Source organism: Phyllopteryx taeniolatus, chromosome 3, assembly GCF_024500385.1.
Source record: "Phyllopteryx taeniolatus isolate TA_2022b chromosome 3, UOR_Ptae_1.2, whole genome shotgun sequence".
In the NCBI taxonomy this organism is placed as follows: Eukaryota; Metazoa; Chordata; class Actinopteri; order Syngnathiformes; family Syngnathidae; genus Phyllopteryx; species Phyllopteryx taeniolatus.
In genome coordinates, this window is record NC_084504.1 from 11,546,634 (window position 1) to 11,564,659 (window position 18,026).

At 44.5% G+C, this 18,026-nt stretch overlaps 1 protein-coding gene across 4 annotated transcripts; it reads right to left on the reverse strand.

Annotated features, from left to right (window-relative positions):
- Nucleotides 1–498: 498 nt before the first annotated feature.
- On the reverse strand, nucleotides 499–17,740 carry sncaip (synuclein, alpha interacting protein). Of its 4 annotated transcripts, none has more exons than XM_061769055.1 (14): nucleotides 17,379–17,740; nucleotides 15,905–16,536; nucleotides 15,613–15,693; nucleotides 15,466–15,538; nucleotides 14,992–15,282; nucleotides 14,356–14,600; nucleotides 13,399–13,600; nucleotides 12,859–13,124; nucleotides 12,289–12,468; nucleotides 10,139–10,252; nucleotides 9,933–10,058; nucleotides 7,288–7,457; nucleotides 7,159–7,212; nucleotides 499–4,335 (listed from the first exon to the last, which is right to left on the reverse strand). In XM_061769055.1, the coding sequence occupies exons 3-14, from the start codon at nucleotides 15,667–15,669 to the stop codon at nucleotides 3,558–3,560; spliced, it is 2,556 nt and encodes an 851-aa protein (XP_061625039.1). In that variant the 5' UTR covers nucleotides 15,670–15,693; nucleotides 15,905–16,536; nucleotides 17,379–17,740; the 3' UTR covers nucleotides 499–3,557. The 4 variants fall into 4 exon arrangements, with proteins under 4 accessions (XP_061625039.1, XP_061625040.1, XP_061625038.1 ...); XM_061769056.1 differs by lacking the exon at nucleotides 17,379–17,740 and adding an exon at nucleotides 16,635–17,354; XM_061769054.1 differs by lacking the exon at nucleotides 15,905–16,536 and having other exon boundaries at nucleotides 17,379–17,739.
- Between the last annotated feature and the right edge of the window lie 286 nt (nucleotides 17,741–18,026).

The window sequence follows — 18,026 nt, forward strand, 5'->3', positions numbered from 1 at the left end:
CCCGTCCCTCTCATGCCACTGCCCCCACCCCCCTTTGGCATTAAAGTCCTGTCATCCCAGCTCTGCCCCCCAGCACAGAGCTGTCAATTAAATGTGATTGACTGGCTAACAGCAGCACATAAATACAGAAAAACAACAGACGGGGAAATCTATATGTGCCCCCCATCCCTCCTCTACCCGCCCCACCCGCCTGTCAAACAAAGTCCCGCCCCCTCGCTGAACATCCAACCAATTAGCAGTACTCGAGTCTCCGACCTCAAAACCTAGTGTTGTCCAATTAACAAGCTGCAATTTTAGTACCTGATTTAACTCCCGTTAGCGTCTAGCATGTGTAGCTACCACTGCTTAGCATGTTAGCACTAAGCCTGTGTGCCTATAAGTGCTTAAGTGTGTTAGCATTTAGCGCAGTGTTCTCAAACTTTTTAGATGCAGAATCACCTAAAAAAAATAAAAAATAAAATACTTAGCTCTCAAAGTACCGCCGTAATGACCAACATTAAAAAACAAGACCGTTCTTTATTCCAAAAAAGTATATTTCATATCATAAGCCCCTGTAGCATTTGGCAGTTTTTTGATTGATTGAAGTTTATTTAAAACAAAATGGAAGTAGGAACATTTAGAGCATTAACACACAGGAAAATAAAAACTGCTAAAATGGATTAAAATCTATTGCATGTAAAAGTTAAATAAAAATTTTGCCTAAATGTGTAAAAACAGGCGGCACGGTGAACAACTGGTTAGAGCGTCTGCCTCACAGTTCTGAGGACCGGGGTTCAATCCCCGGCCCTCCTGTGTGGAGTTTGCATGTTCTCCCCATGCCTGCGTGGTTTCCTCCCACATCCCAAAAACATGCATGAATTGGAGACTCTAAATTGCCGGTAGGTGTGAATGTGAGTGCGAATGGTTGGTTGTTTGTATGTGCCTTGCAATTGGCTGGCAACCAGTTCAGGGTGTACCCCGCCTCCTGCCCGATGATAGCTGGGATAGGCTCCAGCAGCACGCGACCCTAGTGAGGAGAAGCAGCTCAGAAGATGGATGGATGGATGGATGTGTAAAAACAATCAGTTCTTAAAAATGCAAATGTATTGTAGGTGTACTAAAAATTTTAATACAACTGAACTATTTTGCGTACCACCAGAAAGAGCCTGCGTAGCACTAGTTGTATTAGTATCACACTTTGACAATCACTGGTTTAGCCTCTGTGGCTCCTGCTTCGTTTTGCATGTTTCCGCTTGTTGGATTCGTCCCGGTGGCTCCCAATGTTTCGCTTATGTTAGCATTTGGCTAGTGATTCATAGTGTTTAGCTTGCTAGCATTTAGCCAGTGATACGGAGTGCTTTAGCTTATGTTAACAGCCTGTGGGACTCCCAATGCTTAGTTTATGTTAGCGTTTAGCCTGTGGTTAGCCACATTAGCATGTTGTTGGTATCACGCTGTCAAGCGAGCAGCTTGTCACATTAGCATGCTGTTGGTTCTGGATTAACAGTAGCATGTCAGTATTATACTGTCAGGCTCGCAGCTAGCCACCATAGCATATTGTTATGTTCCAAGGTAAGATATTTCTCTCTTTAGGATGTTTGTAATCCGTTTACAGTCTAGCAACTAACCACATTAGCATGCCAGACAAGGCCTTATTGACGTTGCTGTCGTGTGGGGATGAGTCGTCATTGTCATCCTTTAGAGGCGGGCTAACGATTAGCGAGCTAGGCCCTGCTGTGGATCACCAAGTGAAAACTGAACTCATCTTTTTGTGTTCAAAGTGAAAAATGTTTTCACCATCACAAATCTTTGAAAAGTCCACCGAGACATTTGCTAAGCCGCTAAAAGCTGCGAGCTAGTGAGATTGATGCTCCGAGCGGTTTGAGCTCTGCGCTTCTTTAAAGGCGTCAAAAAGATCCACTTAGCAGGCTCAATTGATGATGTCTGCCTGGCAAATTGGCCTTTAATGCCAACCCCCCCCAACTTTCCCCCCACTCCCACGGGGGTGCCGGCCTAATGGTGCCCTCCATCACATGCGAATATGAAACGTGACAATTAGCCAAATGAGCTTTAGCGGGAGGGGACAAAACACAACATGCTAGTTTTCGACATCGACACCTGTGGGGGCACAATGGCGGGAAGGGCTGGCACGCAAGTCAAAGTGATAAATTCAACCTCATCGATTGGACAGCACGAGAGACCATATATCTAGTTAAAGGCTGTACACTAACAGGAGCTAAAAACTGGCAGTCACTGGCTAAATGCTAACCCAAAAACAAGGAAGCACACAGGCTATATGCTAACATAAGATCAACAGCATAGATATTACGACTATAAAAAGTACGCCAGCGTGCTCTAGCAGCCCTACTAACAGACGTACCTACGTGATGGCCATGTTGGGGAGGTCGACGTTCCTCTCAAAGGCAATTCATGGACATGGAAAGTAAGTCATAACTTGCTCATTACTCAACCGATTTTCATGTTTACTTTTTTGTCATTGTCAAAGCGTGTCCTATCAATAAAGAACATTTGAAAGAAAGGGGGGAAAAAAAGCCCAAAAAATATTTGTACCTGTTAAAGGTTTCCCCCACTTTCCTTGCAGTATTTGTACCGCATTGTACACAACTATGCAGCACGTTGTATCGGCATCCTTGGTCTTTTGGTAATCTTGCTGTCCACACACATGTAATGCGCTCTAAAGGATTGTGTTGCATCTACCTATTCATATCTATGATAAACAGTCACTGATTAAATGCTAACTTAAACAGTGGGACTGAGTCACACAAGCTAAGAACTAACAAGCATGATACCAACAAAATGCTAATGTGGCTAGCTGCTAGCCTGGTTGGATGATAGTGTCAAACATTGATCTGCAATTAAAGAGCAAAAGTCACACAAGAAATACAAGTAAACCTTTGTTTTGGTTAATAAAAAGAGTGCTAACATTTGTTGCAATACTTCAGCTCATTTGTCTAATTTTTTTTCCTCATGATGAAAAAAAAAATGTGCGTGACATGTTCATTTTATCCTATGACCACCAAGCTTTTAGCATCGGCGCCATTTTATCATATGACCACCACGCTTTTAGCATCGGCGGCGCTAACTCACGTGCGTCAAGGCGTCCAATCAGATTGCTCCAATGTCATGCCAACCACTGCAGGGCGCACATTTGCCCACCGGCTTCGGCTTGATGCAATGGATTTGGTGACATAATTGCTTAGTTGGTGGGTTCACTCCCTTGTGGACTGGAGGCTGTGATGCAAGTGTGGTCAGCTTGGAGACCATTAGGGGGCGCTGCATATCGAGACAGCTTTGTTTAAATAAAGTTGTGTGAAAAAAAACTTGGTCCTTAAAAAAAAATGACATCATGACTAAAGTGTTTAAATATTTAAAAAAACAGGTGACATCATGGATAGTGTTGTTGTTATAGTGATAGGACACACGACAGCCTCATTTGACGACAGTTTGGTTTAAAGTTGTTTTAAGATCCTGAATAGTGTTGCCATAACGACAAATCATGTGACAGCGTGCTTTAAATAAAGTTGTTTAAAAAGGTGTCGCCATGAATAAAGTTGTGTTCAAACATTAGTGCTTCTGTTCTTGTTCTTGAGCTGGTTGTGTGTTGTGTTGTGCGTGTTGTTGTTGTTGTTTGCGTTTCCGCTGAGCGTCTCCATGATGGACCTGAGTGCCCCGAAGGGCCTCTTGGCCTCTGAGCTTCCTGTGGACGTAGCCTCCTTGGTGGTGGGCGGAGCCCTGATAGGCTCCGCCTCTTGGTGCAAGTGCTCATTGAAGGTGACCCTGAGCTTGAGGCTGTGCGCTGTCTTTCTGCGCGACGACGGTGACTTGAGGGCGCTCTTGGGGCTGGTGGCTGCCGCCTTGGGGGGGCTGGCAGCGGCGTCCGTCTCCCCCGTGGCGTCCACGGCCTCCGAGGGGGTGAAGGCCACGCCGTTGACCGGTTTGGAGATAGGCTTCCTGTCGGCCAAGGGGAGGTGCTTCCTCATCACCAGGTGGAGGTGCTTAGAGGCGGGTTCCTCATCATTGATTGGCAGGTGTGTGGGCCTATCTGGTCTCGGGGGGGCGTCGGAATCCGATTCACTGAGTGAGCGTTGCATCATCTGCTTCAGACGCGCCAGCTTCTGCTCGCGCTTCTCCGCCGATGCCCCCGTACCGCTACGCCGGACACCCTCCCGGCTTGGACCCCCCACGGCCGCCGCCCCAGCACCCCCGGCCCTTGACGGTTCGCAGGGATCTTTTCGCAGCCCCGTCTCCTGGCGCACGAGCCAATCGCCATCCACAGAAGTCCCCTCCACGCTTAACATCATCTCAGGCCATGCCTCGATGCCAGATGGATTAGAGCTGTGGATGAGACACACAAAACACTCTATAAAACACAACTACACACGGCACTGTGTGTAAATGTACAGTGCATCTGGGAAGTATTCAACAAATTTGGAAAAAAAATTCCCCCCAAAATTTGGAAGTTCTGTGAATACTTTTCAGATGCACTGTACAGGTATGTCCACATGAGTGCATGTGTGTTGAGAATGAGAGAGCATATAAATGTGTGTTTGAGTGTAAATATGCATGCGTGAATGTGTGTGTAAATGTACAGTGGGTACGGAAAGTATTCAGACCCCTTTAAATTTTTCACTCTTTATATTGCAGCCATTTGCTAAAATCATTGAAGTTAATTTTTTCCTCATTAATGTACACACAGCACCCCATATTGACAGAAAAAAACTGAATTGTTAACATTTTTGCAGATTTATTAAAAAAGAAAAACTGAAATATCACACAGCCATAACTATTCAGACCCTTTGCTCAGTATTTAGTAGAAGCCCCCTTTTGAGCTAATACAGCCATGAGTCTTTTTGGGAAAGAAGCAACCAGTTTTTCACACCTGGATTTGGGGATCCTCTCCAGTTCTGTCAGGTTGGATGGTGAACGTTGGTGGACAGCCATTTTCAGGTCTCTCCAGAGATGCTCAGTTGGGTTGAAGTCAGGGCTCTGGCTGGGCCATTCAAGAACAGTCACAGTTGTTCTGAAGCCAGTCCTTTGTTATTTTAGCAGTGTGCTTAGTGTCATTGTCTTTTTGGAAGGTGAACCTTCAGCCCAGTCTGAGGTTCTGAGCACTCTGGAGAAGGTTTTCGTCCAGGATATCCCTGTACTTGAACGCATTCATCTTTCCTTCGATTGCAACCAGTCACCCTGTCCCTGCAGCTGAAAAACACCCCTACAGCATGATGCTGCCACCACCGTGCGTCACTGTTGGGACTGTATTGGACAGGTGAGGGCAGAGCCTGGTTTTCTCCACACATACCGCTTAGAATTAAGGCCAAAAAGTTCTATCTTGGTCTCATCAGACCAAAGAATCTTATTTCTCACCATCTTGGAGTCCTTCAGGTGTTTTTTTTTTTTTAGCAAACTCCATGAGGGTTTTCATGTGTCTTGCTCTGAGGAGAGGCTTCCGTCGGGCCACTCTGCCATAAAGCCCCGACTGGTGGAGGGCTGCAGTGATAGTTGACTTTCTCGAACTTTCTCCCATCTCCCGACTGCATCTCTGGAGCTCAGCCACTGTGATCTTTGGGTTCTTCTTTACCTCTTTACCTTTACCAAGGCTCTTCTCCCCCGATTGCTCAATTTGGCCTGACTGCCAGCTCTTGGAAGGGTTCTGGTCGTCCCAAACGTCTTCCATTCAAGGATTATGGAGGCCACTGTGCTCTTAGGAACCTTAAGTGCAGCAGAAATATTTTTTTGTAACCTTGGCCAGATCTGTGCCTTGCCACAATTCTGTCCCTGAGCTCTTCAGGCAGTTCCTTTGACCTCATGATTCTAAATTTCTCTAGCCACACCCTGGCCTGATACTGCCACACTTGTTCTCAATCGAGAAATCACTTAAACAGGACCTGCCTGACAAAGTGAAGTAGACCAAAAGACCCTCAAAAGCTAGACATTATGCCAAGACCAAAAGAAATTCAGGAACAAATGAGAAATAAAGTAATTGACATCTATCAGATTGGAAATGGTTTCAAAAGCAATTTCTAAATCTTTGGGACTCCAGCAAACCACAGTGAGAGCCATTATCCACAAATGACAAAAACATAGAACAGTGGTGAACCTTCTCAGGAGTGGCCAGTTGACCAAAATGACCCCAAGAGTGCAGCAAGGACTCATCCAAGAGGTCACAAAAGACCCCACAACAACATCCAAAGTCAGCGTTCATGACTCCCCCATAATAAAGAGACTGGGCAAAAATGGCCTGCATGGCAGAGTTCTGAGACGAAAACCACTGCTGAGAAAAAAGAACATTAAGGCTCTTCGCAATTTCATCAGAAGACATCTTGATGATCCCCAAGACTTTTGGGAAAATACTCTGTTGAACTTTTTTGAAGGTATGTGTCCCATTATATCTGGCCTAAAAGTAACACCGCATTTGAGAAGAAGAACATACCAACAGTAAAATACGGTGGTGGTAGTGCGATGGTTTGGGGCTGTTTTTCTGGTTCAGGACCTGGAACACTTGCTGTGATAAATGGAACCATGAATTCTGTTGTCTACCGAAAAATTCTGGAGGCGAATTTCCAGCCATCTGTTCATGACCTCAAGCTGAAACGAACTTGGGTTATGCAACAGGACAATGATCCAAAACACACCAGCAAGTCCACCTCTGAATGGCTTAAGAAAAACAAAATGAAGACTTTGGAGTGGCCTAGTCAAAGTCCTGACCTGAATCCTATTGAGATGTTGTGGCATGACCTTTTAAAAGGCGAAAACCCTCCAATGTGGCTGAATTACAAAAATTCTGCAAAGATGAGTGGACCAAAATTCCTCCTCAGCGCTGTATGAGACTCATAGTAAGTCATCGCAAACGCTTGATTGCAGTTGTTGCTGTTGTTAATAGGTTTAGGGGGCAATCACTTTTTCACACAGGGCCATGTAGGTTTGGATTTTCTTTCTCCCTTAATAATAAAAACCTGCATTTTGTGTTTACATGTGATGTCTTTTACTAATACTTAATATGTCTGATGATGGGAAACATTTCAGTGTGACAAACATGCAAAATAAATACATCAGGAAGGGGGCAAACACTTTTTCACACCACTGTATGTGTCTACATGCATGTGCGTGTAAATGAACGCTCCTATGCGTGTGTGTATTCTGTCCGTGTATGTGTGTTACCTGGTGTCAAGTTTGTGTAGTTGTTTCTGTAGTGTTGCCTTCTCAGCTGCTTGTCTGCAACACAAGCATGTGCCCGTTTAGTGATTAAGCTTCATGAGTTGAGTTGAACACTGTTTTTTCTGCACTGACTCGGTGAGCTGCTTGGTCAGCTTGACGACCTGTGACGCTAAGGACATGCACGTTTCCACGACGACCAGGTAGCGAGCGCATGGGCTGTGACCTTGACGCTCCGCCAGCTGTGAGGGTCGCTCGCCGTGCTGGTTCAACACCGTCACGTTGGAACCGTACTCCACCAGCGTCTACACGCACATTCACCGCATCACAGCGTCAGACTTCAGGTCAGCGAGCAGCAAAGTGTGTCTGCTTGTACTTTATAAAAAAAAACATGCTGTAATAATATAATTAATTACAATGGAGACTTGAGAATACAAAAGTGCCGTGACTTACGTGTTTTTCATGATACATGCCCCTTGCTTGGCTGATTTTTATTTATTTATTTTTTGGTCTACAAATACGAGCGAAAAAATTTGAGACACGAGTGTGCTTTAAAACCCCACCCCGACCGCTAGATGGCGACGACAAACTCCACAACATCCAGCCACCCTCACTTCACATTGGCTTCCTTGCATATAGCACAGACATGCAAACACCAAAGGCATGAAAAAGGTGACCAAACAAAAAAAAAAAAGTTTTAGGTGGGGTCTGGGGGGATCCCGCAAGCCCGAGCAGAGAATGTTTTGGATTGTAACATAAATTAAGCAATCTGGAAGACTCTAAAAGAGTACAATAAGGCAAAAAAAAAATAATCTTCACACAGAAAAACTTATTTACACCGCTCCAGTACATGTCGATGTACAAATTTAAGATGAGAATTAAATTTGCCTCATTTCTTTGCTTTTTTGTTTTGGCCTCCAACTTGAGGCAGGCCCATCTCCACCTGCGCCTGATGCCTGCTTCAAGCTGTGCCTCCTCTTTAAGCACTCTCATTCTGGAAAAGAATTGACGAAAATCATTGTCATTTCTTATTAACAACTTCAAAGGCTCATCACAAATGCATCCTCCAGGAGAATATTAAGTACAATCTTTTTCTGTTTTTATTGCCCATGTATAAATTTGAAGTTAGTTCGTTCTGTGTTGTGACATAATCCTTAACAGGTCTCCGTCGCTTAATACATTTAACATTAATCAGTAAACTAATTGGATAATTGTAGCCCCATTTCCTAATTAATACAAAATGTACTAGCAGATCAGCTCTTGTCGCCGATGTTACGTGTGCTTCGCTGTTCCACTCGGTACCACAACCAGGGCCTCGACCCGCAGCACCTCAACGTGAAAATACAAAAGACCAGTGCAACAAATACGACACTGGCTGATCTGATGAGCAAAAATGTTGCTTAAATAGAGGATGTCCACTCCAGAGGTGGGTTGAGTAGCCAGATATTGTTCTCAAGTAACAGTACTGTTACTTGACAATTATGTGACTCGAGTAGAAGTCAATAGTAGTCCTCCAAAAAATACTTGAGTAAGAGTAAAAAGTACGCAGTGAAATTATTACTCAAGTACTGAGTAAATAGTGAGTAACTCGTAACGTCACTAGCGCTTAAATTGGATGACGCAAACAGCGCCGATGCGGGAGTCAAAGTCGTAGTCTCGCGCACGAAATACTTGATAAATAAGCAATAATTGATAAATAAAAGTAGCGAGCAACATTTCGATTATTGTAAAGGAGTTTTTTTCTGGTCTCGTCAACTCCAGTGACTTGGAGCGCACAGACGGAACCTCAGGCTGCATATTAGTCCGCCGCGGAGTAATATTCACAATTACATCTGTGTGTTGATGGTGGATGGATGGAATAGCTCTAGCTGCCAGCATTCAAGGAGTACGAAACAGCCTATGACGTCAGTGACGGCGACTCCCCCCCCCCCCCCAGTAAACACAGTAGTCTGTGTTTTGATACTGTACAATACCGTTAAGTGGAATTTTTCTATGTTAAAAAAAGAATTGGGAGGGCTGGAAGGGATAAATTGCATTTCCAATCTTTTCAATGGGGAAAGTGGATGTGAGATACAAGGATGGTGACAGAATGAATTAAGCTCAAATGTCAAGGCAAAACTATAGAAAATTAAACAGTTTACGCATCAGGATTTCGTGTTTTAACTCAACGGGCAATGCGCGTCCGGCATGTGCGGATTGGCCACCAGGGGGCAGTATAATAAAGACATATGGCTATACAGTACATGAAGACGATCACAGCTCCCCAATAAACTACAATAATTTTAGTCGTTTTTGGCAGATAAAGAATATAGGACTATGTGTATTTTTATGTGGCCTGTCTGCATGTGTTTTTAACACTTGTGTTCAAATATAAGCTTTAAAATGACTGGAATATTGATGCTAGTTACATTAGCCCCCTATGATATTTTGCATTGTAAATTAGCATTAAGCGACTATATTTTAATAAGGCTCAGTTAAATTACATAGAGAACATGTGATTCTCTTATTTTTGTTTAGTTTGACAGTAAAGGGAATCTGGCAGAGGCAATAAACAGCTTGAAGCCTCTTTTTTCAGAGATTGTTCACTATCTGCCAAATTGCTGCTTGTATAAAATTCGCTGTCACCATCTAGAGCTCCTATCTTAATTTTTTGTTTGCAAGTCAAAGCAAAAACTTGACCGAGCGACGGTTTGTATCATGAAAATGCCGTAGGTTGGGGCATTCATAAATCGATGTACAACACTGTATGTATCGACAGTATATATGTACTGTATGTGTACCTGTATGCACGTGAGGTGTCCATACTGTGCCGCCACGTGTACGCCTGTGTTGCCGTTGTGGTCCACCTCATCCAGAGAGATGGCCTGTTCCTGCATGAACTGGAGCAGCCACAGCAACACCTTCTCCTGCGCACACACACACATACATACATTAGGTTCGGAGGATCACAGGTAGTAGTGTAAGTGAGGGACATGAAGTGTGGTACCTGTCCATAGCGAGCGGCATAGTGTATCAGGCTTGGATGTTCTCTGGTGCAGCTCAGCTCAGCGATGGCCTCGGTCTCGCTCACCATCCAACGCACACACTCCAGGTGACCGTTCTACACACACACACACAAATGAAGAAGAAAATTAGCTGGCCCTGCTTAGTAGCCAATCAGGTGCCTGGCTGACATATCAGACCTGACTAATCGATCGTGTGATTCACGTTTGCCAACTTATGATCACCTTAATAACTTCTTTACCACTAGGTTTGGGCATCGAGTCTCAATTGGAACCGGGACTAAAGTTCCTATTCTCCCAGAATCGTTCACATTTTTAAATTTTGGGTCCTAGTTTCAAAGCCTACATCTGCAGACCCTGAAGAACAACGCACCGAAAACCAATAAAGAAGAACCAATGAAAACCAAGTATAAGTGTGTGTGCCAAACGGGGTGAACGGCTGCAACCACAAGTGCGTCTTAACTTTAAAATACAGAAAAAGACCAGTCGCCTCAGTGCAACTATATCGTGAAAAGTTGGTTTCACGATGTGCTCCTCAGCCTTCAGCGATCTGATCTTCAGTGAAGTCATAATCGGGTGAGTGAAGCAATAAAATACGTCGAATGCCAACAATGAGGCAGCTAACAAGTTAAACGGTGACTTAAATGCTGGGTCAACCAACGTAAATGCAAATAACAAGCTAACAATAGAATGCATTTTCAATACCAGGTGAGCACACATCGCGTGAAAGAGTATATAATCAAATAAAAACAAAAACTGTTTTGAGTTTACACTGTACCTGCTGCTACACTGGGTTGCCTAATTGTTCTACTTTTGTCTGATATTAGTATACACCAGGTTAGCCCACCATTGGGTGCTCACTAGCTCAGTAACATGTTTTAAAGTGCCACTAAGCAGAAATCCGTGTTTTGTTTGTTGAAGTACTGAAACATATGCAAAGACAATATAGTGATGAATTGTTGAGATAAAGCTTAAACATTTTCCTGATTTTGTGGGCGGGGATAAAACACAGCACCAGCATACACTTTCTAGCGCCGAGTTCCCTCCCCCACTATATAACGACAATGTGTTGTTGTTTCGTTTGGCTGTTCAGTTGTGAGTTAGCTGTACTTAGCTTCCATAACAAAGCCCATTTACCACTCCAGCATGCAATTAGCAAGCTAATGATGCCGACACCCTGAAAATGCGTCTTCGTTGGATGCCTCAATTTACAGAACATCTCAGTGACTTTTTTTTTAAGGTCCCCAAAAATGAGGAAATAAAAAAGCGATGGATTGACTTTTAAAGACACACGTAGAAGGTGAGCTGAACATCAACACCACCACCTGATCTGTAGTGCACATTTTACAACGGCTAGTTTTGTAAACGTTCACCACAGACAACATGGCTTCATGAGTAACTTGATACTCGTGAATGGGGAAGTGCCAACTGTCTAACTACCTGGGCTTCCTCCTACCGTGCCGCTGTCGTCAGGTGCCGTGTTCGACTGTGATATTATGCCATAAACAATGAGTGTAAATTGACTTGTATGCTTATTTTTATGATTATAGACCACAATAACCATTCGACTTTGAAGTTCCGCCTCCTAGCGTGATTTTACATCATGTAAGCTATCACCCCCACAGTATGTTTGATTCCTTTTGGCGCATCCATTCGACATGCCCACAGCGTCTCAGAGCTGAGCGGTGGCCCTTATTATTCAAGTTTTGAAGCCTGATTTCATATACTTAGCGATTTTTTTAATTTATTATTCATTCAAATTTGGCAGGATTAACATTACTCTTCTCTGAGGTATGTCGAATTTACAATCCATCAGTTTAGGTAAAGATATGTGATGCTATTATATATTTATATATATACGGTACAGTTAAAAAACAGCTAGGTAATAAAGCAAATCTTTACATCTATGCTGTGGGCAGCTAAAAAAATTGATGGCCATAGTTTAGACACCCCTTATTTAAACCACGCAAACTTTTTTCACCCTGTCTCTTAAAAGAATCAGAATCGAGATTCGTTTGGAACCGAAATTGAAATGAGGAATCGGAATGGGGATTGTTCAAATTCAAACGATGCCCAACCATATTCACCACGTTAACAATCCTAGCGATAAACAAGATGTCCTCCCTGCACGGACCTTGACGGCGAGCCCCGCGGGCGTAAGCTGCTGCTGGTTGCGTTCGTTAAGTCCGTCCTCTCCCATCAGAGACGTGAGATGCTGGAGACACTCGGCGTGGCCCTGAGACGCCGACACGTGAAGAAGGTTGTTGCCCACCTCGTCGCGGATCAGCGAAAGGTTGTCAGCAGCCAAGTGAGGCTGTCAGGAAAATACGTTGGACATCAATGTAATGACATCACAAGTGAAAGGCAGGAAGTGAGTGACACAAGGTCATAGAGTGTAAGTGTGTGAGAGGAAATGATTGAAAGCAAGTGAGTGATGAGAATTAAGTGACAGGAAATAGTGACCAAGAGGAAGTGAGTGAGAAAAAGTGAGTGCCAGGAAGTGAGTATCAGGAAGTTGTGACAGAGAGGAACTGCGTAAGAAAAAGTGAGAAAAATAAGTGAAAGACAGGAAGTGGTTATAGGAAGTAAGTGACGACAATTGACTGACAAGAAGTCGGTAGTGGGAAGTGATAAGAGAGTAGGTGAGTGACAGGAAGTGTGTGATGACATCACAAGTATGAGTAAAGACAAGCGATTATCTCACCAGAAGTGAGATTTGACCTTCCCTCACGATGTTTATGATGTTGTGCTTCTTCTTGCTCTCCTCATCCACCTCTGCGCCTCCCCCCCTTACTCCTCCTGATGCTCCTCCATGTTGTCCGCTTGCAGGGCTCCACGGCTTGGAAGAGTCCTGCTTGGCCAGCAGGGGAAACAAGACGCCGGCTCCCCCTACTGGAGGCTCCAGGCCCGGCCTTTGATTCTGGTTGAGGTTCTGTGCTTCTGGATACACCCTGGCTGACAGCAGCTTGTCTGGATCAATCAATTAAAATAATGAGTATCAGATTGATTATCAACACACACGCACACAAACATACATAATATAGTCCACTCCAAAGGTATAATTCCTTTGTTTTTGTTGTTCAGATCAAAGGATGAATATGAGATAAAAGTGCTTATGATCCAAAACACACAATTGTAAGAGTACAAAAACTTTTTGTTATTTAAGTGTTTTAAGAGTGAAGATATGGTAATGAGGGGGCATGTCTTGACAATTCACTATCAGGCAGGGGCATGGGGTTCTCACCTCCCTCAAGGAAGGAGGAGAGTGACGAGGAGCAGCTGAGCAGCGAGGATGAAGAGGAGAGCGCCACCTCCTGATGATGATGATGGTGAAGATGATGCTGGAGGCCTCCTGAAGACTGAGAACGAGGAAGGTGCTGCAGGTCAGGATCCAGGGACTTGGACTTCCTCAGGTCCGACCACTTCAGGGGGGAAAGGGTGCACATCTGCAGGAGGAAGAGGAGGAGGTGGTGAAGGAGGAAGGAGAGGATGAAAGTGAAAAGAAGGGGGAAGGGGAGAAGGAAGAGGAGTAAAAGGAGAATGAGAGAACGAAGAGGAAAGAAAGAAAATGGGAAGAGAAGGTAGAAGAAAAGGAGGAAGAGGAAGCATAAGAAAAGGAGGAAGAAGATGAAGATGAGGAGGAAGAAGAGAAGGAAGAGGATGAGGAAGAAGAGGAATAGGAGGAAAAAGGAGTATGAAGAGGAAGGGGAAGAAAAAGAGGAGGGATAGGAAGAGGAATAAGGAGAGAATGTGGAGAAGGAAAAAGAGGAAGAGGAGGATACAAGTGAAGAGGAGGAGGACGAAAAAGAGGAAAGGGAGGGGAAGATGACAGAAGAGGAGGAAGAGAAAGAAGAGGAAGAAAGGGCAGAGAAGGAAGATAACGAAGAAGATAATGTGAGGAGGATGTGAAAGAGGAGGAGAAAAACAGGAAAAGGAGGAGAAAGAAAAGTAATAACAGAAGGGAGAAAAGAGAAGGAGGATGAAAAGGAGCAAGGAGAATGTGAAGCGGGAAAGGAGGAAGAGGTGCATAGAGTCAAGGGGAAGAGTAAGACGGAGAGGAGGGGAGAAAGGAGTAGAAGGAAGAAAATGAGCAAAATAAGGAGATGAGAAGAAAAGGACGAAGAAGGGGAGGAAGAGGAGAGGTTGATGAGCTCTTGGTGTCATGTCACATGACCAGCTTTCCTCATGTGTGCGCATGCACCTGTGCTGCTGCGTTGTTGCTGTCGACGTCCTCTTTGTTGTTTTTCTTGTTTTGCCGGCGTTGTCGCTCCAGCGTGGCTCCGCCCACGTCGCCTGCGCTCATGACCCGTTTGTCCAGGGCTCTCGGAAGCGTCGACATCTGCTGGCCGGACGACTTGATGAACGGCACGTCCAGGATCTCGTCCATGTCCAGGTCATAGTGCTCCAGCTCCCCGAGGACTCCCTGGTTGAGCCCCTGGTGGGCACCTGTTATACATAATGAAAACACTCACAAGGAGCATGGAGAAGACACTAACATTGTTACTGTTTGTATGTGTTGCTGCTTAGTGTGTGTTAAAATAGCAGTTGTTTGAAGGTTTATGATTACGTAACAATGCTATCAATGCAAATTTCCATTAGCTCATCTATGGCATTTGGCATTATATGTTACCATTAAGCTAGTGGTATGCCTGTGTTTATTGTTGTATGTGTTGCTGCTCTGTGTGTGTTGAAATAAGACATCATTGCTAAGTTTCATTAGGTCGTCAATGGCATTTCCCATGATACAATATGTTAGCATTAAGATAGCAGACTTTAATTACAAATCACATGGTTTAACATTTCGGTGTTTAAATATACAAAGCTAAATTGTCATTACGCTTATATGAACCCGCACCAGTGCTGTCCACCAGCTTTCCACCCGTCGCATTGGGAGGCAACTTGTGGTCCTTAGCGGCTAGCCTGGCGTTTGCAGCTCCTCGGTCCTGGTCTTGGTCTTGGACCTTGGAGTCCCAGCCCGGAGGCTCCTCTCTGGTCTCGGGGTGATGCTTGAGAGGAGAAACTCGCTTCACGGGACGGAATTTGCTGTGCGCTTCAGTCACGCCTGCGGGTTTGATTCCCACCACGCCCATCTGGGACGCCACACCGCGACTCCAGTTGATGGAGGGAGCTGAGGAGCAGGTCGAGATCGGGTAGAAAGGAGGAGTAGATGAGGAGCAAATGAAGAGGAAGTGAGAAGGAATATGAACAGACGAGGAGGAGATGAAGAGGAAGGGATGGTTAGGATGCCTGGTTTAAATCCAGTTAGCGTACATTAGCATTAGCCAGTTAGCAACACACTAAGCAATGTTACCAGTTCTCTCCTCAGCCTGCGCATCGTTCCGTCTAGACAATTCCGGAATGTTCTTCAGGGATGAGACGGAATACTGAAACAACACAACAATGTCATAACAACATCACGACGACAGTAGATGTGTGTGTATGTATGTGTGTTACTGACCACAGTGTCGTCGGAGAAGTCAATCTCATCCAAGTCCAAATACTCAGGAACCTCCATCTTCACACCTCATCACCTCCACACCTGCACACAACCACATGACAATATGACACAACACAACATCTTCAAACCTTACCCTCACAGCACTTTAACACGACACAACACAACAACATGACACAATAGCGTGACACAACATCAACTTGACAACATGGTAAAGTAAGACAAGAAAAATTAGACATGAAATAAAAATGCACCACAACATGACACGGGAACAACAACAATAACATTATGGTACCGGGGTGGTGCCCCTCTTCCCTCTCCCCGGGACGCGCCGCCGCAGTTGTCTCCCTTCTCTCCCTCAGGCTGTCCGGGGTCCCCGGCTAACTTGGGGCTCACGGTGTGCTGTCAGCGCCTCCCGCCTGGGTCGGGCCCGCCTTCTGGCCCTGTTCTGCCCACTGGCCTACAGCTGGTTTTGGGTGGGATGGAGTGGGGTGGGGGGGAGGGGTGGGATTCCCCTTGGGGTTGGGCATCCGGGGCCGGCTGGCATTCCGGTTCTCCCGAAGTCGTTGCGGTCCGTTGCGGAAGGGGTGTCGGGGACCGGTGGGGGAGCGGCTACGGCTGGCGGGGTGTGCTAGTACCCGGCGGCGGCAGCGGACAGGTGCGGGTCTTGCCCTTGTTGAGGTTGGTGGCCGGTCGCCTCGGTGCAGTGTTTGGGTTGGGACTGTGTTGTGCAGGGGTGAGGGGGGGTCTTTCGTGGTGTGTGGCTCTATTCAAATAAAGTGTGAAAGCATTTGCCTTTAATGCTTGTATATTGTGTCCATAATTAATTTGACCTGTTGACGTGTTATTCCAAATACGCAGTACAGGTGAGGGGTTGGGGGGTGAAAATGGACTTGGGTTATAGATCAATCTCGATCGTCTTTGCATCTGAAAAGTTGGTAAGAGTAACAGCGTTGATTATATTTGCCGTGATGGCGTGACGCTTTTATTAGTAGATGTCATTTCCCCCCAAAAAATTTTACCACCTCGGTCCTTTGTCAATCTCCTCGCCTTCTTGATGAAATTTCTGGTGGGAGGCGCTCGCATGTAAACATTTTTTTTTAAATCAGATCACACAGCAGCATACACAACAACTAAGTGTACACATCAAAGTTGGGATTACATCTTTAAAATGAAGTGAGCATCATTAGCCCCATTATGCGCACACATCAAAAACAAGACAGAAGTATAAATTATTTATTTGTTGAATTATTTTAGTTTTTTAAAGTTCTTAGTTGTACAAAGGTGTAATATCAGTGAGTCCCTAATTATAACACTTGATTTAACGAGTGCCTTCATGGACAATCTGTAAACATCAGACTTGATATAGAACAGATAGCAATCTTCAGTTTAACTGAAATTTAATGACACATAAATCGGTCATAATTCAAGTTTAGGAGACACACATATAACATATGTGAAAAGACAAATGTGTTTAGGAGATTTAACCTAATTTAAGAGTTTTTTAACATATCTATGTGCACTTCTTTTTGTGTGATTATTTGGAGTATTTAGACTTTAGCGGATTAAAAAGCGAGTTTCTTGTGCTCATGTAATCGGCTCAATCGTGGCTAATTGGGAAAGCTAGCAGGCTAATTAGCATCCAGCGATGCCAACGGATTAGCCTCCGAGCTAGCCGGAGAGCTGGAAAAGGAGGCGAGAGGAGAAAGTGGAGCTAGAAAAAAAGATGACTTTTAAAACGTGTGCGGATGCTAAGGTGTGTCCGTTACCTGGCAGGCGGGCAGACTGCTAGCAGGGTGGCTAACGGGAAGCTTGAACAGAAAATGTTGTTGTTTTTTCCCTTCTTTTTCCTTTTTTTCTTTTTTTTTTCAAGCAGCACAAAGACTTCGACATATGTCCTCTTTGAGGGGGGCTGCGGACGAGGTCTCACTCTCCACTCTTTTTCACACACTGTTCATTTTCGCTTGAAGCGCCGGTTTAACTCTTTGCCTTTTTTAAAAAATATATCTCTTTTTAGTTGAACACGTATTTAGAAGCTGTAAAAAGTTTATTTCGATGTTACTTTGCACAAGAACGTGATACGACACGTTTGCGTTGAAGTTGTGCGATATGGAATGTCGTAAAATGTACAACAGGACAATGTTTCCCATAGATTGGTGTTGAAACAAAGTCACATAATAATCGAATAAAGAACTTTAGAAGTGAAATGCGATCGTTTTTTTAACTAATGTTAAAGGTACGTTGTAGTGGTCGAAGATGTGTCCGATGGGGTGAGCTTTTCGAAAATACACGATCTTCGAGAAGGGATTCCGTTAGACGGGTTTATTGTCTTTAGAATAAAATAATCAAATTCAAATAGGTAAAACTACATGACTCATTCATTTTACTAGTGCAGTATTTTGCTGTTTAGTGTATGC